We start from the raw sequence: 24,663 nt of genomic DNA on the forward strand, positions 1-24,663 counted from the left end.
GATATTAATCCTCTCAAAGCCATAATTTGAAGGTTTGTGAACAAGCACTGTGTTTACATACTTTCCCCTCTTACATGTGGGCCTTAATTCCTCACTTGCCGCTTGAATGAAACCATAGTTTGTGATGATGTCCAGATTGGCAAACCATTGTTTGAGTGATCCCGCCAACCGCTCCCCCCCCCCCATGTTTTCATCCTGTGTTGCAATCCTGATTTGGAGAGATGACTTAAGCCACCGTTTGCCAGCTTGGATGTCAGGGCAAACTGGTTTGATGCCAACAGAATGCAATGAATGAAGCCCTACATGAGAGGAGAGGAGGCACACAGGCACAGCGCTTGCTCAAAATACAAACGCAGTCAAAGCCTGTCTGATCTTGTATCGAAGTGATTAAGAAATCACACACTGAACAGAGCAAGAACAGCGACAGAGGAAAACCAGGCAGCCACCTGGGTCTAAAAATCCCAGGGCTGTGTGCCTTAATTGTGTAAATAGCTTTGAGAAAGAGTCCTTGCCTGTACACCCTGAAATTTCCACTTTCCCAGTACATGACTTAAAGCGAAACAGAGATACTAATCGGTTAGTGATGATGTCCAGTAAATTGGCAGGCTGATCTACTCATATAGAGAATGATAGGGTGATAGCTAAACTACTGGGGTGGTTTCGACTCAGTTTAACTCAGGGTAGACCTAAAGAGCCCCCTGGTGAGGGGGTGTGGGCTGGGGGAGAGTCTTCGCTTGGCCCCCACACCTGAGCCAGATGAGCCTCTGGTCTCACTCTGCATAAAGTACTTCCAGTGTTCAGCACAGACATTTAGAACGGCAACAACAGCTCTGTTGGGGGTAATAGAGCCAAAAAAACTTGATGGGGAAGACTTGGCTCTCTTTCCTACAGTTTCCCCTATGCTAGTTAGCCGGTTGTAATTTCGGGAGCATTCATGAAATGTGGGGTGGTTCTTACCGATTTAGCCCAACCGCAGCATGGCATTTGGGAGTCAGCAGTGGCTCTTGCTCACCAAACCTTGCATTTTTTTCCTTCTCTGCCAGATATTTTGAAAATGTTCAATCCAAACCTCTCTGGCTTCTCTACTGGCACCCAGAATGAAGCGGCCGGATTCAACGTAGCAGTAGGAGGAGCCACCGCACAGTAAGACACTGGGACAAGGAAAAACCTCTGCGTTAAGCCTGAACTTTTGCCCCAAAGCGTAGGGGTTTTGCCTGCTTTTCACCTCATCCTCTTCTGGGGTTTAAATCTGGTTAAGAATCCAAGGATAAAGTCTTTTTTTTTTAAACATACTTTTTATTAATTTTACAAAGTACAAAAAAACAAAAAAAACGGTACATACATAAACACCTTTTCCACCTCCTTCCTACCCACCCACATGGGTCCTCCCCTGCCACAGAAGTATCCCATGTATGTGAACAGTCAGAGATGGTCCATTTTATGCTTGGATTTCTGTCCTCCCCCCCCTCCCCTGACCCCAAAGCCCCCCCCCCTGCCACCAGGGAGCTCCAGCAAACCAGGGCAGTACGCAGGAGGCCATCCATCCAACCATCTATTGTCATACCAAAAAAAGAGAAAAATAGAAATAGGAAAAAAGAGAAAAAAGAAAGGGCAAAAAAAGAGAAAAAAAAAATACAAAACAAAATTTTTTTTCTTACATTCATAATTGTAAAACCATATTTTGTGGGCTTCCCCTCCCCCCCCTTCCCCGGTTTTCATCCCTTTTTTATCATCTGCAACAGTTTCTTACTTTATAAAAATACACCTTTATATCTTATACAACTTATAAATCAATTGTTAACATTTTCATCTAATATTCAAATCACTGAAAAATCAAACTCCCATTTTATCTTCCCGTGCCTAATTTTTTCTCCCTCTATAAGCCTCCATATTTTCACATTTTCCAAAATCCATTCACTTTTAAAACTATAACTATTCTCAATTTAACCTTACATCCCCGATTACCGGCTCCACCCCCCCAATCCAGCAAATTCCATAATCAGCAGACCAGTTATACACCTGTTAATCCATCCTTATAATCACAACATCACTTTCCCTTCACCCCACCCCCTGTTTACAGTCTTTTGCCATCCACGCCACCATACAGGACCCCTGAATTTCTTCTCTTCTCTGCATATTTTTTCCTTCTTCCCTGTGGGCGTTCTGGAGTTCCAATAATACCAATCGTGCCCCCCTCAAAGGCAGGGCACTCCATCCAACTTTTTGTAGAGTAAAGTCATCATTTTTTTCGTGGTGTGCTTCATTTTGTGTTGAATCATCACAGTCCTCATCTTCATCTTTTCCTTCCAAATCACAGTCACCATCATTGTCATTCTCACATTCATCTTTTTCAGTGTCAAAAGCTTCATCTTCTAAAAAATCATATTCTGCCATCACCATCTGAAATTTTTGCCGTAACTCTTGCCGTCGTGTCTCCTCTTGACATAGCTCTATTCTTGTTTCCCACATTAAGGTCAAAACAGACCGCTGGAACTCAGGGGAACACTTTTTTGTTGACATAATTCAATCCTGCCAAGGTCAAAACTTGTCACGTGGGGTGGAATATGATCACAGTTTATTTTCTCGACTCCATTTTAACAAGCTGGCTGCATTCTTCAAGTCTTATTAACAATAAAGTTCGAACTCACATTTCACAAACATTTAAACCAAAAAAGAAATTCCACAAAGTCCAGAAATACAAAGTGAAATAAAAATTGACTTATAAATCCTGATCAACTCACTGGGTTGTCTGGGCTGCCGGCTCCCGAGGAAAAGAAAGGTTTTTCTTAGTCTTTACCTCTTGCTGCAGGGCAGTCATAAACCACAGTCTCTCTCCCCTTTCACCCTGCATCAAAGGGGAGATTCTCTTTGATGCCTTTGAGGGATCCTTTTGAATTGCAAATCTTCTGTTTACGGCTTCGGGTTTCTATTTACTGTCTCTTTTGTTGCCGTGGGGGGGGGGTGGCTTCCTCTTTTCTCCCCTCTCTCCCAGATCCAAATTGTTTTATAATCCAAATCGTGAGGTTACTTACAGTCTTTTCCAATCGTTTTATTTTCGGAAGAATCCAGCGCTCTCCGCCTTCGGCTTGAAGCTTCTCCCTGCTAGAATAACGTTGCCGCTCAAAATGGCCCCCGCGACTTCTACCCTCCTCGCTCCGGAGCTCTTATTAGAGCTAGCCGAAGAGTTGGGGAGTCCGGATTGGGGCTGTGCCGAGCAAATTTGCCCCCGGGACGCCCTTCCCGAGGTTCTAAGGGGCGCAGCGTCGCTCTCGCTGCCCTCCCCACTCCTAGCAGGGACGGGCCGTCTCGGAGACGAGACGAAACCCCGCCGATCGGCGCTGGCGAATCCAAGGATAAAGTCTTGCTATAAAAATCTTTTTGCAATATTGTATGTGTCTAAATACATTTAGCAACTCTAGCCTCTGAGGTCCTCAATCAATCACCTTTCGCCAAGCACTAAATTAACTGCAGAGGGAGTTAGAGGTCAGGTGGCGTGGCTGTGAAAAAGTGCAGAGCTCCAAGCGCAGCCTTGAAAATTTAGAGCTTTAGCTCCGAATGCACTCTGTCAGAGCCAATCCTTCAACAAAAATAATTGATCTGAACTTCTCTGCTGTTTGGCTCGCATGCTAACTGGTTGGCAGGCAAGTTGGCTGGTAGTGTCTTGAAGTTTGTGGTAGTCACCTGTGCAGACATTTTTTAAGGGAACTTAGGCTGTGTACACACCATACAATTAAAGCGCATCGTCCCCCTCCAATAATCCTGGGAACTGTAGTTTGTTAAGAGTGCTAGAAATTGTGGCTCCAGTGAGAAGTCAACTACAGTTCCCAGGATTCCTGGGGGGATAGCTTTAAATGCACACTGTGGACTCAGTGTTATACTGCATTTGCTGTTCTTGATTATTCCTTTCCTTGTGCAGCTCTTATTGGTCATGAAGTAGCATTTTATAAAGTGAGATAGGGAGAGACGCCTCCCAATTCCAAGTCTTAAGTTAAGGATGCTTGAGGAAATCAGACTTTGCAAATTCCGAGATGACATTACCTGATCTAGCTATCCACTAGATTTTTGCCCTTCCCCAGATGCTGTGATAGAGTTCTCAGCAGCTTAAAGATATCAAAACATTCATTCAAATATGTATTTTGGGAGAAACTGCACATTTAAACATGTATTAATACAGATAATTGCAAATGTATGTTTATGGAAAATTTATTCGTAAACATTGCAGCTTTATGTACGTAGCATAAAAACCACATGGAAATGACTCAGATCTGTCTTGCATATCTAACCCTCGACTTCCAAATACAATGGCACAATTGCCTAGTGGGCTAGGGTGCTACCTTTAGGAGTACAGCTATTACTGATGCTCCTTTTCAAACCGAGAGCCAGGGCAGTGCAGTTGCCCTAGGTTCAAATCACCACTCAGGCATTAAGTTCAGTGGAGGGCCAGTCATTACAGTATCTCTCAGCCTAGTCTACTTCCTGGAGCTTCTGTGAAGATAAGTCAGGGTTAAATAAAGCATACCCACCACCCTGGGGTCCTTGAGGAAGTGCAGGATAAATAAATACATATTGTGAGGGACAGGGGATATCGCGAAGTCCCTCCCCTCCTGAGTTCAAGCCCATCCCCGAGCAAAGGGGAAAGCAGGGAGAGTTCCGATTCCAGTGGGGAAGCAGGAAGTCGTGTCCGAGGCTCAGGCAAGGTAGAGGAGCCAGGGTCCCAGGTGGGACAGGAAGGGGCAAGTAAGGGGGGAAGACCCATCCCCCCAACTCCAGAATTACGCAGGAAGAGGAGGGGCAAGAGGATGGGTCTGCCAAAGCTTTTGTGTTGGAGAAAGACGCGCCAAAAGTCATTCGGAGGTTCTGAAACCGACTGACCACATCACTCCGTGTAAATAGCAATGACTTCAGCACTGTAAATACGCAGCACCAATAAAAGAATAAAAATGCAGAGCTGCGTAGTGTCGTTACTCTGAAGTAGTCCGCTCCGGCCACTGTGACACATATGTATACTTAACAGTAGGGAATCTGAGAGCTTACCTGAATTTTGCATAAGAGCTCAGAGTAAGTTTTGATTGCATGCTGGCAATGGACCCAGGTGGTGCTGTGGTTAAACCACTGAGCCTAGGGCTTGCTGATCAGAAGGTCAGCGGTTCGAATCCCTGTGACGGGGTGAGCTCCTGTTGCTTGGTCCCAGCTCCTGCCAACCTAGCAGTTCGAAAGCACGTCAAAATGCAAGTAGATAAATAGGAACCGCTACAGTGGGAAGGTAAACGGCGTTTCCATGTGCTGCTCTGGTTTGCCAGAAGCGGCTTTGTCATGCTGGCCACATGACCTGGAAGCTATACGCCGGCTCCCTCGGCCAATAATGCGAGATGAGCGTGCAACCCCAGAGTCGGTCACAACTGGACCTAATGGTCAGGGGTCCCTTTACCTTTACCTTAATGGACAAGTGCAATGAAAAAGACTCACGCAAGTGGTCTGCTTACATGAAGAGTGCAATGTTAAAATGGAGAACTCTTGCAAAATCACAGCTCATATTTTTCTGAAAGAAAAATAGCGACCTGCAGTGTTTCGTTTCATGGAAGAGCTGACACAATATTTGTGGTTCCTCAGCTACGTGGCTCATGAGAGTAAATGGGTTGCATGAGAGGGTGTTTTTTGCTCAGTTGTTTCGTCCTACCTGGCAACTGGTGACTGATCAGAAATAACTCTCTAGGTCACAGAGTGAACATCAACCAAGGACTCTCAAATCTTAGTTACGTCCCGCAATGATGCTCCTTCTGTTCGTTGACTCCACTGAGCTTGCCATGTTTGAATGCTCTCCTTTTCTCTTTCCATAGGAATCTTCCAGCCCAAGCAAGAGAATTGCTAGCACGAATGAAAAACAGCCCAGTAAGTATCTGCATTACAGAAAATGAATGAAAAATCTGGCAGCTCGTAGAAACCGCTGGGTAAGGAAGATACCCATAATATTGCTGAATGCAATAATGCAATAGTTGTGTTTAAGATGTTGGATCATTATATATATATAAAAAACCAGCCATCCTCTCTTTGTTAATGTATTGCAATATATGTGTTTAAGCAGTGGGGGTAGGCATGAATAAATTTCATCCTCTAGCCACCTAAACCAACTTATGCTATTTGTGCTATTTTAAAATGTTGTTGTTTAGTCGTTTAGTCGTGTCCAACTCTTCGTGACCCCATGGACCAGAGCACGCCAGGCACTCCTGTCTTCCACTGCCTCCCGCAGTTTGGTCAGACTCATGTTGGTGGTTTCAAGAACACTGTCCAACCATCTTGTCCTCTGTTGTCCCCTTCTCCTTGTGCCCTCCATCTTTCCCAACTTCAGGGTCTTTTCTTTTCCAGGGAGTCTTCTCTTCTCATGAGGTGGCCAATGTATTGGAGTCTCAGCTTCAGGATCTGTCCTTCCAGTGAGCACTCAGGGTTGATTTCCTTAAGAATGGATAGGTTTCATCTTCTTGCTAAAATTATTTAGCCTTGTGAACTGCCCCCACCATGCCCAAGGACAGGGAGCCAAATCTTCCCATCACAAGACATTGTATACAACCCATGCAATGGTACCACAATCAGAGATTATAGCACTGCTGCAAAATGCCCACAGAGCAAGTAGCTCATGCCGAGTCCAGCAAAATGATCCAAGTTGCATGATAGCAGGTCATGCAAAGCCATCCCCTGATTGGGAGCCAGTGTGGTATAGTGGTTAAGAGCGGTAGTCTCGTAATCTGGTGATCCAGGATCGCGTCTCCGCTCCTCCACATGCAGCTGCTGGATGACCTTGGGCTAGTCACACTTCTTTGAAGTCTCTCAGCCCCACTCACCTCACAGAGTGTTTGTTGTGGGAGAGGAAGGGAAAGGAGAATGTTAGCCGCTTTGAGACTCCTTTGGGTAGTGATAAAGCGGGATATCAAATCCAAACTACTACTACTCCTCCTCTCTTCTTCTTCTTCTTCTTCTTCTTCTTCTTCTTCTTCTTCTTCTTCTTCTTCTTCTTCTTCTTCTTCTTCTTCTTCTTCTTCTTCTTCTTCTTCTTCTTCCTGGTGTGACACAAGGGAAGTTTCTATGCAAACATCAATAGTATTATTAAAAAGTCCTACCAGAGGTTGTATTTCTTGCGTCAACTAAGAAAATTTAATTTGCCCCAAGAAGTGTTGATCCAATTTTACAGAGGTACCATTGAAACTGTTCTCTGTAATTCTATTACTGCCTGGTATGGCACAGCCTCCAAGATGGACAAGAAAAGGCTCCAATGAGCAGTAAGAATTGCAGAAAGGGTAATTGGTTTTAGTTTGCCTTCAATAGAGACACTCTATGCTGTCTGAGCTAGGAAGAGAGCAGAGGGAATTGTCGCAGATCCTTTGCATCCTGGTCATCATCTGTTTGATTTACTTCCATCTGGACGTCGCTACAGGACTGTACACAAAAACGGCTAGGCACAGGAACAGTTTTTTTTTCCTTGTGCCATCAAATTGTTAAATTCGTAGTTGTGTGGCGGAAGGGGAGGCCAGTTGTGGCTGGGGTTCCTTTGCTGTGCTATTGTATTGTGAGTGGAACAGTGTTTGTATAAGGTACGTTTCCATTGCAATGTAGTCGAAGCAAAATTCCAAGTATGTTTGGTACTTGGCCAATAAATTATTCCTTATTCCTTGTTTCAGATACAAAATGCCAAGATCAAGCAGTCTCTGAATGAGAGTAAAGCCCATTCATAGGAGCCAACTCCTAGGGGCCAAGAGGGCTTTGCCCCCCCCCAATAAAATATTTGAGGAGGCTGCCCCCCTCCAAATTGATGGGCGTTGCCATTCAAATGGTGTGCATGCACCATGCCATGTGATTGATTTCGCAGGATGGGACTTACCTGCGCCATCCTGCCCCCAATATTTTATTCAAGTTGGCACCTCTGAGCCCATCCATTATGCCTTCAGTGCAGTGCCAGGGGCTGGATCCAGGCATCCTGCCACATGAATGGAAGGCACTCATACCTTCTGCAGCTAGGGATGGGAGGGAAATCTGATTGCGTTGGCATCAGGCAAACTTACCTAAGTCATGCTTTCCAAAGAATGAACCAAAATGCATCCGTCCTTCAAAATTCACACTTTCCCACATTTTGCAATCTTGTTCTTCAGACAAGTAATGTGTACAAATGTCCAGTATATTAGGGGAAATAGCTTTGGGAAATCTGTATTTTAGGCATAGTGGCATACAAAAATGTGTCTAGGAGGAGAACTTTGCACCAAAATGCTGATGAATTTTCATGTGGACTTTTTAATTTATTAATTTTTTTAAAGCCACCTTTGCTCAGCTATCTACACTGGTTGCCTATTTGCTACCAGCCCATGTTCAAGCTGTTGCTTATTAGTATATAAAGCCCTTAACAACTTGGGACCAGTTTTTTTGGGGGGGGGGGTTCGCTTTACCCCATATATACCCACTTGACAGCTTCAATCTGTGGAACTGCCACCTTTGCAGGTACCGCATAACACCGTTTCCACATTTGTAAGAAATCCATCTTTCAGTGCAGCAGCAAACTGTGCTTTGGAACTCCTTGCCTGTTGACATCAGGCAGGCAGGAACCTTCACTGTCTTCCTCTTGGTGCCTGCTTAAAACAATTTTGCTTAGGCAAACCTCCTGAGACAGCTAGTGTTGATTTTAATCTTTTACAATATCTTAATACCCGTTTTAACTCTCTCTCTCTATGTAATGTTAATATTTTGTTTTATATTGTTGCAAAGAGCTTTGGGTTGTTTGCTTGTTTTCAATCCAGCAGTATATGCATTTTTGCTAAATAAGTAAATAGAATAACAGTGGAGCCATGGGCGTACCCAGGATCAAAACTAGGGGGGGCAAGGGGAGGGGCCAAGGCACGGAAGGGGAGGGGCCACAAAGTGGGCGGGAACAGCGAACTCGCGCTCCGCCGGGCTGTGCCCCTCCCTAGAAGCAGGGCTGGTGGGCGGAGGCGGAGCCCAGCCCAGCGGAGCGCGAGTTCAGCGTTCCCGCCCGCCGCGCCGCGCTCTCTGGTTCCCCACCGCGCTTGGCCTTGCCAGAGGGCGCGGCGGGGAGCTGGAGGGAGGGCGCAGCGCGGCGGGCGGGAACGGCGAACTCGCGCTCCGCCGGGCTGTGCCCCTCCCTAGCAGCAGGGCTGGTGGGCGGAGGCGGAGCCCAGCCCAGCGGAGCGCGAGTTCGGCGTTCCCGCCCACCGCGCCGCGCTCCCTGGTTCCCCGCCGCGCTTGGCCTTGCCTGAGGGCGCGCCGGGGAGCTGGAGGGAGGGTGCGGCGCGGTGCGGCGGGAATGGCGAACTCGCGCTCCGCCGGGCTGTGCTCCGCCTCTGCCCACCAGCCCTGCTTCTAGAGTAGGGCAGCTGCCCTAACTTGCCGCATGGTGGGTACGCCCTTGAGTGGAGCAGAGAATGCAGACCTGTACTGTGATGAGTATTCAGTAGCTTCAAGACATGCAAAATGAGATGGCTCCCCTCTGGAGGAGAGTCGGCTTCCAAGAGCACATTGAGGAAATGTTTTTACCAAGTGCCTTTGTGCCTCATCTGGGTGCAATTCAAGTTAAGTGGATATGACCAGGCAAGCCCTTTCTGGTTAGGGGCTTAATATACCTGTGAGGTTGCCTTTGTCCTTATGTGGCATTAAACCTTCTTGGACAGACAAAAAAACACCTTCTTAATACCGGTATGATCTGTGCGCCAAGGAAGGGCATGAAATGCATGTGAAGACAGGTGTTCTCGGTGGCTGCCCCACATTTCTGGAACTTGTTCTCCCTGTAGGTCTTCCCGAGTGTCTTTTGGAAGCATTGCAAAACCTTTTTATGTTATTGAAGTTAGCTTTTGATGGCTGAGCTCAGAAGCAGAGGGAAAATGCAACCAGGGTGTATTAACTGTGTTATTACCAACCTGAGTCCTTTGGCTTTGGGAGAGGAGCCATTGCCATCAAACTATTGATGGATCGTTTTGTGTGGGCTGGAAGACAAACAAAAACCACTGCTTTCCCAAACCTAGGCCTGTGTGACAGGTGCTGAGTGAGAGCTGACTTTTCTGTCAGTTTTTCTGTTCTTATTAGTTGCATTTAGTTGCATGTTCTTATTAGCTGCATACTGTGATAAACAGAAAGGAGAATCCATTTCCTCTCTGCTTTTCTGCATTTTTCCTGCTCTCTCTCTCTCTTTCTTACACATCACAAACACACACCAGAGTGGAAGCGCTGGCGTTTAAGCAAAGGCAAAAGTCAGAGCAGCTCCTAGGCTTCAGAGACCGTGATCCTGGCCTTCTGAAATCAGAGAGGGAATGATGTCGAGTCGAACACCCCTGGGCACCTCTTTGAAGCAAACGTGAACTGAAGTCAAGGGCCAGGAAAACAAATCCTATTAATGAAGAGAATTCAGCCCTGCTAGTGATTCCCAGGCCTTTGGTTTCCTTAGGACACATTCACCAATGCTTGTTATGTAAACGTGCTGCTCTAAAAATAGCCACCATCCATTCCTTTCTTTGTACTGCATGTTACAGAATGTTTTCCACTGAGTTACAGCTCTCAGCAGCCCCTATTGTTGGCTGGCAATGACGTAGGTTGAAGCAGCTGCCGGCCTTGGCTAAGCACAGCGAAGTCACCTATCTGAGGGCTCCTTCTCTCTATCCAAATGTCCACTCTTCTGGGCATTCCCTTCCTCAGCATGCCTGGTAACGTGTCGCTGTCAGGGATTCTCAGTGTCTCCAGCTACTGACAACTAGCATTCGGTGCATCATTGTGGGAAATGGTCTTTCTCTCTCATGCTTGCCTCTGTACAAGTGCCAAAGGCTTGTGGTGCCGGTTACACCCCTCACCTCCAAAGTCCATTAGGAATAGAAAGCCTCCTGTGTCAAAGAAGCCCAGATGCAGCTTAGATGATCACACTCCAGGGGAGCTGCCAATTTCTCCCCTCAATTTCTCCCCTGGCTTTTTTCTCTCCCCCCCCCCTCGCTACTCTCCCTGTTATTCAGTCTGACCCACGAATGAAAGCAGAAAAGGGGGACTGTGGGGGGGGGGGGAGATTGCTGCTATTCTCTAGTATCTGTCCTATTAGACAAACCCTTTCATGTGGCAATGATAATGCAACAAGTTCAGCTCAAATACCTATTATGCCGTTGGGCATGCAATACTTTCATGTCCTTGATAAAAGCTGTCACAACGACAGCATAGGCATGGTGGCATTTCAAACAATGAGGATAGCATGCCACTGCAATTGCTATGTGTGACATGAGAAATATGGGATTGTGAATTTACTCTCAAATGGCCTTTTCCCGTGGAGATGGACTGAGTGTGTACGTGCTTTGGCCTGGCTTTCTGCAACCCCAAGGAATGTCTGTAACAATTCGCAGCAGGTGAGCAGGCAGACGATTCCAGCAGTTCCGGAGAGTGGAATCGACGGGATCCTGAGCAAGTCACATCACTCATTACTCTCTTTGCTCCTCCGAGCATCCGTGGACTACTCTAATATTGTGGTGTTTTTGTTTCTCACCAGAGCATCAACTATAAGGAGGACTGGAAGCTAGTCACCATTTTCATTGGAGGCAATGACCTTTGTAACTATTGCTTAGACAAGGTATGAAAGCTGCAGCTGGCCTGGTTTGAAAACGATAGTATTTCCTGTCACTTTTTGTTTGAAATGAGCATTTTTGTCCTTATTGCAGCCCCAGTCCTCAAAGCTGGTGATTGTCCAATGCGTGTTGCAACTGGGAAACAATTCTGCAATACTTCCTTCTAAATATATCAAGACTTTGCTAGCACAAATTATATCCTCGTACCAGTCTCCTGCAAGTCAAGCTATTCCATAGACCTTTCTGGTTTTGGGTGTGTGGGGATGGATTTATCTGCACCTTTTAATGTAATACTGAAAATGGATAACTGAGTGTTTCATTTTCTTCAGGAGACCTATTCAGTGGACAAATATGTAGAACACCTCCAGGACACCCTTGATATCCTTTACAAGGAGGTAAGACCTTAAGACACTCTAGAAGGCTGAGTTCTTGGCAACTGCACTTAAACATTTCTCACCCCTCGCAGAGTTTCCATGATCATGTTTCATTCAGGACCTTCTTTCAGATAGCTGGTACAGTCATAGTTGAAGGGTAATCCAATGACCTTGATAGCTAATGGCCAGGAAAGCAGTGAGATTCTACTATGGTGAATGTGGTTGCATTTTATAAGGTTTCCTTCACTTTTCTCAATGTGGAGCTGGCCCCTAAAGCCCTCAACAGCAGGCAGCAGCTTTGTCTACCATGCTGATGGATGTACTGTCCAGCCTCCCCAATTCTTTATTCGCCCTGACTTAGGGATATTTGTGCAGCAGAGGAGGAAAGGAGATGGGTGGAGAAACATGATAACAAGTTTGCCTGGTGCTGCAACACTCCCAACTTCTTTCTTTCTTTCTTTCTTAAATTTGTTAGTCACTTTATTTTGCCCAGGACAACCCAAAGCAACTTACAAACAAACCACACACACCCCCGCATGTAGATACATTAATACCAAGGAGGAAAAGCAACACATTAAAAACATCTCACCCACTTCTAAAAAGCAACATGTAGTTAATGGCTAAAAGACTGGTTATAGGGGAAACTTTTTGCCTGGCACCTAAAGATAGGCAATGAAGGTGCCAGGCGGGCCTCCCTGGGTAGAGCATTCCACAAATGGGGAGCTGCTCCATGGCGCCCTCTGGACTTTTCATGGAAGGGGCACATGAAAAAGAGCTTCAGGTGATGATTGCACGGTCCGGGTTGGTTCATGCTGAGCAAAATCACAGATTTTCAGTCTGGGAGGGGCAACTCCCAGCTTAACCGTGAGTTGCTACAGAGTGAATTTGCTCTGTTTCCCCTTACATTGCCTCGGGCACAGTGTGTAGCGTCAAAGTTTGGAATAAAGATCCACGGGTTGCCACAAGTATGCAGTCAAACCCTGGCTCTCAAATTATGAAGCTTTCTTGAGATGGAGGATGAAGATAAAATAAATGAAAGGGGAAAGGAAGAATAAAAGAAACAAGACCATTTGCACCCGTGGGGGCTGGGAGGGCAGAAGGCAGCAGGTGGAACCAATGCAAGCAGAGGCAACTAATTCTACTTTTGTCCTCCCACCCTCCTTTCTGCTGAGTTCTACAAGGGCAACACTGAGGCTAAGGGGAAGGAAGGTGGCAGGCAGTCCCACCCCCTGAACTAGTTGTGAGTAAGCAGGCAGGGGGCATGTGGGGGCTGGCTGAGGGCAGGCTGAAGTTGACACAGCAGTGCCCCATTGCCCAAATGAAAAAGCCTCCACTGGTCTGCGCTGTTAAGTAACCTCAGCTAGTTATTGAAATTGGTGGCCCAGAGTCTCCTGGGCATTTTATTCATTTTTTATTTAATAAATCGGTTTGCTGCCTGTCAAAATGAAGCAGTTTCCGAAGGGGGCATGCAAGTCTTATCAAAGAAGCTAAAGCCATACAATAAAACACTATGCTGTGATAAGCAGGAAGAATTAAATGGTGACGTACACTTCAGCCACCCAACAGAGAGTAAAGCAGACACCTAATCTACACCTTCAGAAATATTGTTTTAAGAGAACAAGAAGGGCGCCAATCCTATTTCGCAACAGGAGGAGTGCCACCGCTGTCTCTCAGGCCTGCCGACCTAATCTCGCTTCAAGAAGCGCACTTGAGGGTTAGTTCCACAGCAGCTGGCAAAGGCTCATGGGAGCTGTAGTCCAAAGCATCTGGAGGGGTTCAAGGTTAGATAAGGCTGCTCTGGAGCAAAGGTGAGCAACTGTTTTTGCCCCTGAGGCCCACAAGGAGCAGTGGGTAAGTGCTTGTGGGCCGCATGCCAGCGGTCTGGGCATACACATATATATGCAAACAAATATATGCAAACCCACCCTTTGAAATCAGGGCAAGGTGGCTGTCACCAGTGTGGTTCTTGCTCTCAGAAGAGCCCTCAAGAGCTTAACTTTTAGGGGGATAAAAGGCCCATTGGAAGCAGGATGGTGCAGACTATCACCTGCCAAGCAGCTGTTAAGTGGGCTGAGGATGGCATAATTTACATGGGGGGAGGGAAGGTGTACCAAACCCATCATCTCCAAACCCCCACTTCTTGTAAATTGTGCCCCCTGCAGCCTCCCAAACAGCTGTCTGGTGGTCTGAAGGAAGCACAAGACACAAGGTGATTTTAGTAGTGGCAGAGGTGACAGCACTCCGGTGGACCACACAGAACTTCTGTGGTCTGCAGGCTGTTGATTTCCCACCTGTGGTAGAGGCTTGTGGCAAAGTCATGCACATTTCTTTGCTTGCCATAAACAATTACTGCACAAACACCATTGCATCTAGCTAGACGTTGCATCAAGCTGGCTAATGGTGCCAGCCTGCAGTTTTACAGTGGAACCTCGGTTTACACCTACCTCCGTTTACGAAAACCTCCGTTTATGAACGCCGCGGACCAGGAAGTGTTTACATCCAGGTTCCACAGCGTGGGATGCGCAGGCGCGATCTGCGCAGCTTGCGTATGCGCAGAAGTGATCGGCGCAGCGTGCACGTGCGCAGAAGCGTGCCTTCGGCGAGCGAATGCCTCGGCGAGCAAATGCTTCTGTGGAACAGATTGCGTTCGCAAACCGAGGTACCACTGTAGCTATAAAGTTTATCGCACCGACATTATAATTTTGGTTCATTGCCACTGTCCCTCTGTACATTTCCTTTCCTATTGCATGAAAACCAGATGCTCTCACGACTACTGATCTGTGCATAACCTCTTTGTGTTGCTGTTTGGCTCTGCCTTGTGCTCTGTGCATCAATATACCTGGTTACTGTAATCCCTGCAGCTCCCTCGGGCTTTTGTCAACATGGTGGAGATAATGGAACTCGCTGGACTGCGTCAGATTGAAAGGGAAGCATCCGGATGTGTTCTTTCAGGGGCGTAAGTGAGCGGATTGCACAGCAATCTGTATTGTATGCTATTTTTAGGGCCGATCTATACTTTTGTTATTCATAAAGCAACCGCAAAGAGCTTAAAAAACCTGTGCCCTGCAAGATGCTATTGGACCTGGGAGCTGTGAGGCAGCAGATGCTCTAATTATAATGAGGATATTTGGGCTGGTTTTTCCCTTTACTCACATGAGAGCAATCTTCATTGATTTCCATTAGAGCTGCAGCCATTTAAGATAGTAGCTTTGGGCTTCTTGTTTTCTGCACAGATATTTATAACAAGGTAGACAATGATTCACAAAGTCTGGCTGATGCCTGGATCTCTGGTGTTAAGCCTATTTGAGACGTGTGTTAACCTGGAGACCTAGCTAAGCTATCTTCCATTTCTTCAAAAATTTGTGTGTGCTAAAAAAAAAAGCTCATCCCTTTCCACTGTATGGAAGTGTGGGTGTCTTTCCCATCTGGCCAGTGTCATTGTCTACCCAACTATAAAGAGGGTTTGGAACGCCAGAATCCAAAGGTCCAAACTGTTGAATCCAGGAGCTCTTATATCCCAAATAAGAATCATGCCTCTAGGCCAGCCTTCCCCAACTTGGTGCCCTCCAGATGTTTTGGGCTACAGTTTCCATCAGCCCCTGCCATCATGGCCAATGCTGGCTAGGGCTGCAGTCTAAAAATTCTGGAGGGCTCCAGGCTGGGGGAGGTTTCTGTAAACCAACAAGTGAGGCAAAAGTCCTGAGCAGCAGTGGGATTAGAACGTAAGGCCACATTGACATCATACATATAAAGGACATTTATACGACACCTTAACAGCCTTTGAGAAAGAATCCTGGAAACTGTAGCTTATGCCTAAGAGAGCTACAATTCCCAGCACCCTTAGCAAACTACAGCTCCCATAATTATTTTGGGTAAGCCATGTGCACCTGTGTGTATGCACGTATATAGGACCACAGGCTTAAACACATTATTCTGATGTGTCCATTATTAGTTCATGGAAGAAATGTATTTTTTAAATCCAACGCATAGGCTTTTGTATTCTGTGGTTCCACAAACATAATCACCCATCAATCCAGATGTTTTTGGACTCCAGTTCCTTCTTGTACCCACAGCCAGTATGGCCAATGGTCAAGGATGATGGGAATCATAGTCCAACAACATTTGGAATTTCCCAAGACCTAATCTAATACTTTACATTCTTTCTTAAGCTATTTTAAATCAAACCATCTTGTTGCCTGCACTATTGCAGGGGGTTGGACTAGGACCTGTGCTATCTACGGTAGGATCTGTGTTTATTTTAGCATCCCTCTCTTTCAGGAGCCTTTGCCCGTGTTTTCTAAACCCCCAGGAAAACTCCCCTGAACTACAGGAAATGAAAAGAATTAACAGAGATTTTCAGGTAAAGCAAGCACTTCCTTTCTTACTGATTTCAAGGGGAGGAATTTAACATCATGCTCTCTTCCAATCATTCTGCCAGCCCTTGCAAGCATTTTGGCTTGCCGGACAGAATGATCCCTCCTCTCCCTCCCCCCCCCCACTTTTCCAAGGGTTTCTCCCAACCCACCCCAACCCAATTTTGGGAGAGCAAGGGAAGCACCAGTGCACAAGTAGCAATCTCCGTGCAGGGCTTCCACTGACAAGACTCCTTAGCTCAATCCCACTCGAGATCCTTGCACCCCTCCTGTAGAAGTCAAGCCTATATATTAATAGCGAACTCATTCTCTGGGTGTGGATCCATATGTAGCTAAATCAGCATCACACACAAGTAAGAAAAAGGTGTCAGCAGGCTTGGAGAAACCCCAAGGTCGGCAGAACTATCACACACACAAACACTCCAAGGGAAGGAACCTGAAACAGCCCAATGAGGACCAAGTGTGTTCAGATGCTACAGAACGTTGGCTGGCTATTTGAGGTTGGGTGGAGCGGAAAATGCAGTGGTTGACTGATGCCCATTTGAATTAGTAGGGCAGAAAGGAGGGAGACCATCAGTAGGTGGAGCCAGGGTCAACAACAGGCCAAGCCAGCTAGGTCTAGTTTTGTCCCGTCCTCCTCCCTGCAGAGTTTTTTTTTACAAGGGCAACACAAAGACGAAGGAGGAGGGAGCTGACAGGAAATGCCACTCCCTGGACTAGATGCAAGGCAGAAGGCAGGGCAGGTGGAGAGCTGCCTGAAGGCAGGCTGAGAGTTGGTGGGGCCTAACAGACCAGCCTCCCCTGAGAAAATGGCAAAGCTGACTGGAACCCCGAAGAGGAAGGCTCTGCGCTGCCACATTTTGTTGGCTTGATTTGGTGCTGAGAGTACTTGAGAGCGATTTCTTGTTTCAGCTGGCGTTGGTGATGTCATCTGTTTTCCCACATAAATCCACTCTCTTGCATTTCACGTTGTGCCTGGAGCTCGGTGACTCATGCTTGCCTCTTCTTCACCTCTTCTGTCTTATGTATTTATTTGTGTTGTGTGTTTATCTGCTATGTGTTCCCCCCCCCCCACTGTCTGAGGCACAGTGGGAAGCAGTGAAGTCTTTTAGCCTTCTTGATGCTCGCACCCTCCTAATAGGAATCCCTGCTCAGGGAAACTCAGCCTCGGCCTCTCTGCTTTTCCATTTTTAGGAGTTCTTTTCTGGGCAGTTCTTTCTCGGGAGCCATCTGGCATTCCTGGTTACAGCTGGAGACGGCTCCTGAGCTGAACTGGAGCTGCTTTACTCCCTGCCAACTTATTTCTCTTGATTGTTTTACTCGTTGACAGTGCTGCGGTTATGTAGTTTTATAAGCATGGCTTTATTATTTTTAATGGTTTTTGTTGTTGTAAATTAAGAACATAACAGAGTCTGCTCAATCAAAAAGGCCTATCTGGTCCAGTATCCTGTTCTTACAGTGGCCTGTGGGAAGCCTGAAAACAGGACCTGAGTGCAACATCACTCCCCTCACTTGTAATTCCCAGGAGTATTTCAGACTCATACTCATAATGTGGGTTTTTTGGGGGGGTAGTACATAGCCATTGTGGCTGATAGCCATTGATAGCTTTAATTTCTATCAGGAGGCTTGCTGGGAACCAGTACTGTATAGAGATTTGAGGAATGGTGGCGATAATAGCAAGTTGGGTTTCTAAGCCTACCCTATGATTTGTAAGGATCTATCTCCTTTTCTTCTTTATCCTTGCAAGAGCTCCATGAAGTGGGTATTCCTGCCATCTGACTGTCTCGGGACATAAGCTCAGCTAGTGTGACTTCCACAATGACCTTTAATGGGGTCGCTGTCTTGCCCTTACTGTAGTTTGTCACTTCTTCTCCTATGACACCACCCCTGCACTTGGCACTCGTCCCTTTTAGTCCATCTGGTCTGAGTCAGTACTTGTAAACTGGAGGGGAAAGAGCTAAGGGAGTCCCCGTGTCATTGCTGACCTTGCCGTTGTGTACTTCCCAAACAGGAGAGAAGCGCAAGGATGGTCAACTGCGGTCGCTATGCAGAGCGGGAGGATTTTGCCGTCGTTGTGCAGCCGTTTTTCCGAAACACCATCATGCCACTAGACAGTGTGAGTCACTGCTTGCTACCTGAAGCATTCAAAGCAATGTTCCAGGATTTCTTCTAGATGACAAGATATACAGGCTGAGGATTACATCATCCTTACAACCATGTAGCGTTGCAAGGGAAACTGAAAAATAGACAGAGAGATAGAACAGTCAGTTCCCACCGTTCTGGCTCTGTGTATGATCCTAGAGGCAACTGGGAGCCAATGCTGTTGATAGGATTACAGGCCCCCAGAACATATATCAATAAATGAATTGGACCACTTCTGGTTTTCAAAATGCATACAAGAACTGGCACCAGATCCAGGCCCCCGGGTGTCTAAAGGACATTTGTCACTCCCATATACAGGTAACTGATATGATACATGCCACACGTCCACATCTGACTATTCATACAAATCAGGCAGGCAAGCAGAAACAAATAAACCTTTCCTCTAATTCATGGGTAGGCAAATCAAGGCCCACGGGCCAGATCCAACCCAATTGCCTTCTAAATCCGGCCTGGAGACGGTCAGGGAGTCAGAGTGTTTTTCATGAGTAGAATGTGTCCTTATACTCAAAATGCATCTCTGGGTTATTTGTGGGGCATAGGAATTCATTTATTCCTTCCCCCCAAAAATATAGTCCAGGCCCCCATAAGGTCTGAGGGACAGTGGACCAGCCCCCTGCTGAAAATGTTTGCTGACCCCTGCTCTAATTGTTCAAAACAGAAAAGGCCTTTAGGGGGAAAGGGAAAGGAGACCTGTGTAAAAGGTTGGTGCCAAGTCCAGAGAAATGATAGGTGGGCACGTACCTAAAGTAACCTTTTGAAATTGTTGCAGCACTGACATTGTCTTAGGACTGCTTCCTATATGCATCTCTATCTCCACATCTCCTTGCCGCATAATCTATCAACCGATGAATCAGAGCTGAAAATGTGAACAGCCTCTAAAATTTGAGGAGACAGCAAATGTTATGAAAGCTCTGCTTTGGTGATTAATCTGTGATTCCGCACACCATTTTGCATGCTAGTCTTCGCTCGAGGCTGCAAGCATTGAGAGATGAAGGGGGAAAGGAGATTTCAAAAGTGCACACGCACCAGTTTATTGGGGCCCGAGGATACTTAACCAGATAAAACAATGAAGAGTCGTGTGGCCCAATAAATATTACTATATTTACTGTATAAGCTTCTGTAGACTGGAGTCCACCATCAGAGTCCACTTCTGAAGAAGCATATAAGACTAAGCAGTTTGTCTGAAGAAACTGGTTTAGCTTCTCCTGCAGAAGAAACCATGGGCTTGAAAAGCATTGAGCGCTGCTTAACTGGTTTCTATATGTACACCCCTGAAGTCTCTCCATCTTTTCATTTCTGTATAGGTGCCTTTCCTCCATCTCTTCTTTGGTCACATGTACGTGTGAACTAACCGTTATGGCTTGTGCTTCCAAAAAATCTATAACATCATTTGATAATGTTTCCCATTCTAAGGAAGAGGCTCCTTCACTCTCCAGTCTAGAACTCTTGTGTATGTCACAGTGCGCTCAGTCCATGTACTGTAATTACTGCTTTTGCACGCCTCTCTGTTTGCAGCAAAGGATTATGCCCATTCACTAAAACAAATAGCTTATTTGCAGGTTGGAGAATTATGTCCTTGCATCAGAGTCACTGTGTCCTCCTCCCAAGGGCATCAGTATGTTGAAGGGACCTGGAGGCGAGATGCTCCGTTGATATTGCTGATTGCTGCTTATATGAGGAATAAAAGTAACCATTTATCATAAATACCACTTGGGAAAAGGCTTATTATACTGCCCTTTCAATCTAACAGCATTTAAAGTTGTAGAAAGCATGCACCAACATCCCTGTTGATAGTTGACTTAGTCGATTTTTACACATTATGCCAAAAATAATAATAATCTATACCTAGCTGGTGGTTGCTGCAGGAGTGTATTAAACACAAAAACAAACCATGTGACTTCTTTTGAGAGGCAGGATTTGACTGTTGATTGGCTCAGCGCCAGGAGACAATGGGCCAAAAAATACATATGAAATGCCAGAGCCTAACTAGTGAGCGATAAAATCTATTCTGAAGATTAATAATTGTATTTTGTACTAAATCACAGGATGGGAAGCCAGACCTGAGTTTCTTTGCAGTGGATTGCTTTCATTTCTCGGAGAGAGGCCATGCAGAGATGGCCATAGCACTCTGGAATAATATGGTAAGAGGGTGGCTGTGTAAATTCAAACATACTAGATGGTACAGAAACCTCATATATGGGGGTGTGGATGGACGAACAGCCTATTTCCTTTCCCAATCAGTTTCACACGGGCTCATAGTCATAGGACCATTCTGTCCTGTTTTACTAAAGATTTAAAAACACACATGGGAAAAACTGCATGTAAATTATGCAGATTTTGTAATAACAACAATAATAATTTTATTATTTATACCACGCCCATCTGGCTGAGTTGCCCCAGCCACACTTGCAAGCATTTTCCTTCCTAAAATACACATTTGTGTATTTTCCTCAATGCATTTTCCCTTACAATGCAATTTTTTGTCCACGTTTTGTGGAACCAAAAAGGTCCCAGAACCTCCAAGGGCAGCAGTTTGCTTTAAAAAGCAGTCTGGATTAATTTCTCCTCTATCCTAGAGATGGCAATTAGCTGTAGTTACTGACTGATAACAGAATACATTCTGCACATGCTTGCAGGATTGTGCAGAGTTTAAAGATTATTATGATTTTATAATCAAGTTTATTATTCGGAACAAGTTCAGTGGCTGCTGTTCAGCTCACATTCATCCTTTAACATTTATAAAACACTTATCACTGTTGCTTCGTCAACAAGCACCCACTTTCCTGTGTGATTTGTCTCAAGGCACCATTCATAATCCTGGAAATAGAATGTTGATGCCTTCTTGCTGAGGTGATGTAATGTTTAGAAGTCCTCTTCATGTTTCCCTATGAGTTCTAGCCTACTAGAACCTGAAGCAGTTCCATCCCAGGGTTGGTTTGTTGTTTCTGTGCTTGCTGCGATCCCAGTAACAGCAGCTGTATAGATGGAGCTGCACACTATACAATAAGCACAGTGTGTAGCTGAGGCTTCCCCAGCCTGGTGCCTCCAGATGTTTTGAACTGCTACTGCCACCAGCTCCAGCCAACATGGCCTATTTCAGGTTGGAGGGGGAGCAGGTATGGTTTGACCCTCAGCCTCTCCAGGAGGTGGCAACACCTTGCTGTCAGATGGAAAGCCAGCTGGCCTGGCCCCAGCCGGAGCATCTCCCTTCTCAGACTTGCCGCTGCAGAGATCTATCAGTCATCCTCCTCCGACTTGCATCTGCTATTTAGCGATTTAGCAGGAGCACACCTTTCTTCAGCAGTGTAAACACACAACAGATCAGGCTCAAGGCGTGGATACTATACTAAGCTGCACATTTATTATACATAGATCAGGACAAAGAAAAACATGGTCTCTCTCCTTCTCAGAGAGAGAGAAAGACAAAAGCAATACAGAGCGGATGTTCCGCTCACAGGACTCCAGCAATCTGTGCTGGAATGTAAACAGACATGTGACATGTAGCAATCCCACATATCTGCAGCGTGGGAGGAGTCTAATTCCCAACACTTACACCCTCCTTGGCACTTACTCCACTACAACAACAATAGCAGCAATAACAAACGTTACTCTAGAACAGGGTTTCCCAAACTTGGCTCCCCAACTGGTTTTGGACTACAACTCCCATCATCCCTAGCTAGCAGGACCCAGTGGTCAGGGGTGATGGGAGTTGTAATCCAACTGGAGAACCGAGTTAGGGAAAGCCTGCTCTACAATGCTGAACCCGAGACAGAGAGAGAGAGAGAGATCAGCCCAAACTCACATCCAACATCATAACCCAGCCTGCTCCATGACTTCCTGGAGGTTTTTGCTGCAGTTTCTTCTGGTACTCGTGAACAGCTCCCCACCACCCATAATATCCAAAATACTTATTCAGCTTAGGAGGTGGGGCTTTGGAGATGAAGGTGGTCCCAGGAAAGACACCCATTCTCCTTACCTGCCACTAGGTGGCAAAATGCAGTAAGGCTAAACCGAACGCTTGCAATGGTTTTGCAGTTACAAATCCCTATAAATGGTCCTTAGGGATGAGGTAACGGTGCTGTTTTTCTCCTACAAACCCCAAACAACTTGGGACCAGAGTACCTTAGTCTAGGAATGTCATATGACAGAGCGATAGCCCCTGGCAAGTTATTTCCTCCATTGCCTATAAAGAAGCGGCCAGAGCGTTACCCTCATTTTTTAAAATTAAGAGATGGCCTAGCAGAAGACCATAGCAAGAGCAATGTCATGACTCTCCAGCAAGCTTCATTCCAAGCATGACTAGTGGAAAGTGTTACCTTGAACAGGAGGAGAATGGTGAGTGGCCCCTTTAACCAGCACTTGAGGACAAATTGCCCCTCAAGCAAATCTGGTTGTTATGTCACCTCGGCCTTTGCCAAACTTGTTCCTTCCAGATGTTGTTGGACTACAACTCCCACCATCCCTGCCTTTTGGCCATGCTGGCTGGGGCGGGTGGAAGCTGGGATCCAACACCTTCTGGATGACCGCAGGTTCCCCACCCCTGCTGTAAAAAAGATCTATAAGCAGAATTTTTTTATTTGCTTTTTGAGGAAGCCGCCTACCAGAAACGGAGTGTGTTTTCCAACCAGATGTGGAATAGCAAAGTCATATTCCTAGTTCCTGGGTTTTAGAATTGCCTCACGCCTAGCAATCTCATAAAGTTCTGACCTTAGGTCAGAAGAGTTGTGCTGATCTCCTTCCTGTTTCAGGGTTCTTGTTTTTTAACTTTCTTGATTTACCAGCGTGGTTCACTTTCCTAGACTAGCGACGACCTTTTTCTTTGATGGAGTAGAGGAATGAGAGCTCAGAGCGTTTTTAATTTATCGGCCTTCTCGCCTGAGGTTTTTCTGGGTCAGAGAATGTTGGAGTCTCCAGTGGAATTCTTGCCATCGCCCTGCCAGCAAAGGCTGCAAAGGGAGAGTGCCAAATCAGCGCATTCTCAGCTGCTCCAGCCAGCCACTTTTCTGGCCTTCCCAGGATTTTTAAGCTGTTCTGTTCTCTGTCAATGTACCACGTCGTCTCTCCTGGGAAGGGTTTGTGCCTGCAGGAGTCCTCTATGCCAAAAAAACACAGGGTGTGCATGCCAGTCTGTTTTGCTCAGCAACGTTCAAAATAAAGATGAGACCTACTGTGATCTAATGGATGCAGAGGCAGGGAAATCTGAAGTAGGAAGCTACTTTATATTGAGTCAGGATATTGGTCCATTTGTTTCAATATATTAGCTCAGTATTTTATACAGTGACTGGAAGCAGCTCTCCGGAGTTTCAAACGGGCATCATCCTAGTTCTGCCTGGAGATCTCGTAGATTGGCCATGGACATTTTCCCGTGCAAAGCATGAATTCTATATAGTCATACCTTGGAAGTTGAACAGCTTAGTTCCCGAACGTTCTGGCTCCTGAATGTCGCAAACCCAGAAGTGAGTGTTCTGGTTTGCGAACTATTTTTGGAAGCCAAACATCTGATGGGGCTTCAGCAGCTTCTGGTTGGCTGCAGGAGCTTCCTGCAGCCAATCAGAAGCCGCATTTTGGTTTTTGAACATTTTGGATGTCGAACAGACTTTTGGAATGGATTCCGTTCGACTTCCAAGGTACAACTGTACTGAACTATTGAGCTAAGGCACTTTCAAACTGCCACTATTTTGCAGGTGGGATCAAATCACATACTGGAAAATTCAGGTTGTGCAATTAATGTGGATTTGGCACTCTCACTTGACAAAGCTGCTTTTTAAAAAAGTGGGTTTTTTAAATATGGAAAGCGATAGGGAAATGAGTGACAACAATTGCTTGATGCAATGCTGTGCAATAAATCCTCCAAAGAAATCAGTACGGATGTGTGTTGCCTGTAAGTGACCAAGTCTCTGTTCACCTAAGAAATCACTGAGTAGTCTAGACCTATTGGTCTAGAGCAAGGGTGGGCAACTTGAGTGGGCCCTCCAGGCATTGCTGGACTACAACTATCATCATCTCTGACTCACGGGGCTAGATAGGGCTGATGGGAGTTGGAGTCCAACAATATCTTAGGGACCACTGGTTGTCCATCCCAGAGGTAGAGCAACTTGGAAGAGGAGCAAAAACTCTACCCTGCTGTGCAACTTCTTATAGTACAGTGCAGCCAGGCTTCAAGTC

The 24,663-nt window shown here is 46.0% G+C and overlaps 1 protein-coding gene across 1 annotated transcript in view; it reads left to right on the plus strand.

The window, feature by feature from the left end:
- PLB1 (phospholipase B1) overlaps positions 1–24,663 on the plus strand; it is a 77,063-nt gene that overhangs the window by 48,680 nt on the left and 3,720 nt on the right. Inside the window, exons 31-38 of the mRNA XM_035111500.3 lie at positions 1,044–1,143; positions 5,838–5,889; positions 11,513–11,593; positions 11,918–11,983; positions 14,824–14,918; positions 16,241–16,322; positions 18,347–18,451; positions 20,544–20,639. Coding sequence (XP_034967391.2) covers positions 1,044–1,143; positions 5,838–5,889; positions 11,513–11,593; positions 11,918–11,983; positions 14,824–14,918; positions 16,241–16,322; positions 18,347–18,451; positions 20,544–20,639 — 677 coding nt within the window. The remainder of the gene's footprint in view (positions 1–1,043; positions 1,144–5,837; positions 5,890–11,512; positions 11,594–11,917; positions 11,984–14,823; positions 14,919–16,240; positions 16,323–18,346; positions 18,452–20,543; positions 20,640–24,663) is intronic.

Source organism: Zootoca vivipara, chromosome 3 (genome assembly GCF_965207765.1).
Source record: "Zootoca vivipara chromosome 3, rZooViv2.hap1.1, whole genome shotgun sequence".
NCBI lineage: Eukaryota > Metazoa > Chordata > Lepidosauria > Squamata > Lacertidae > Zootoca > Zootoca vivipara.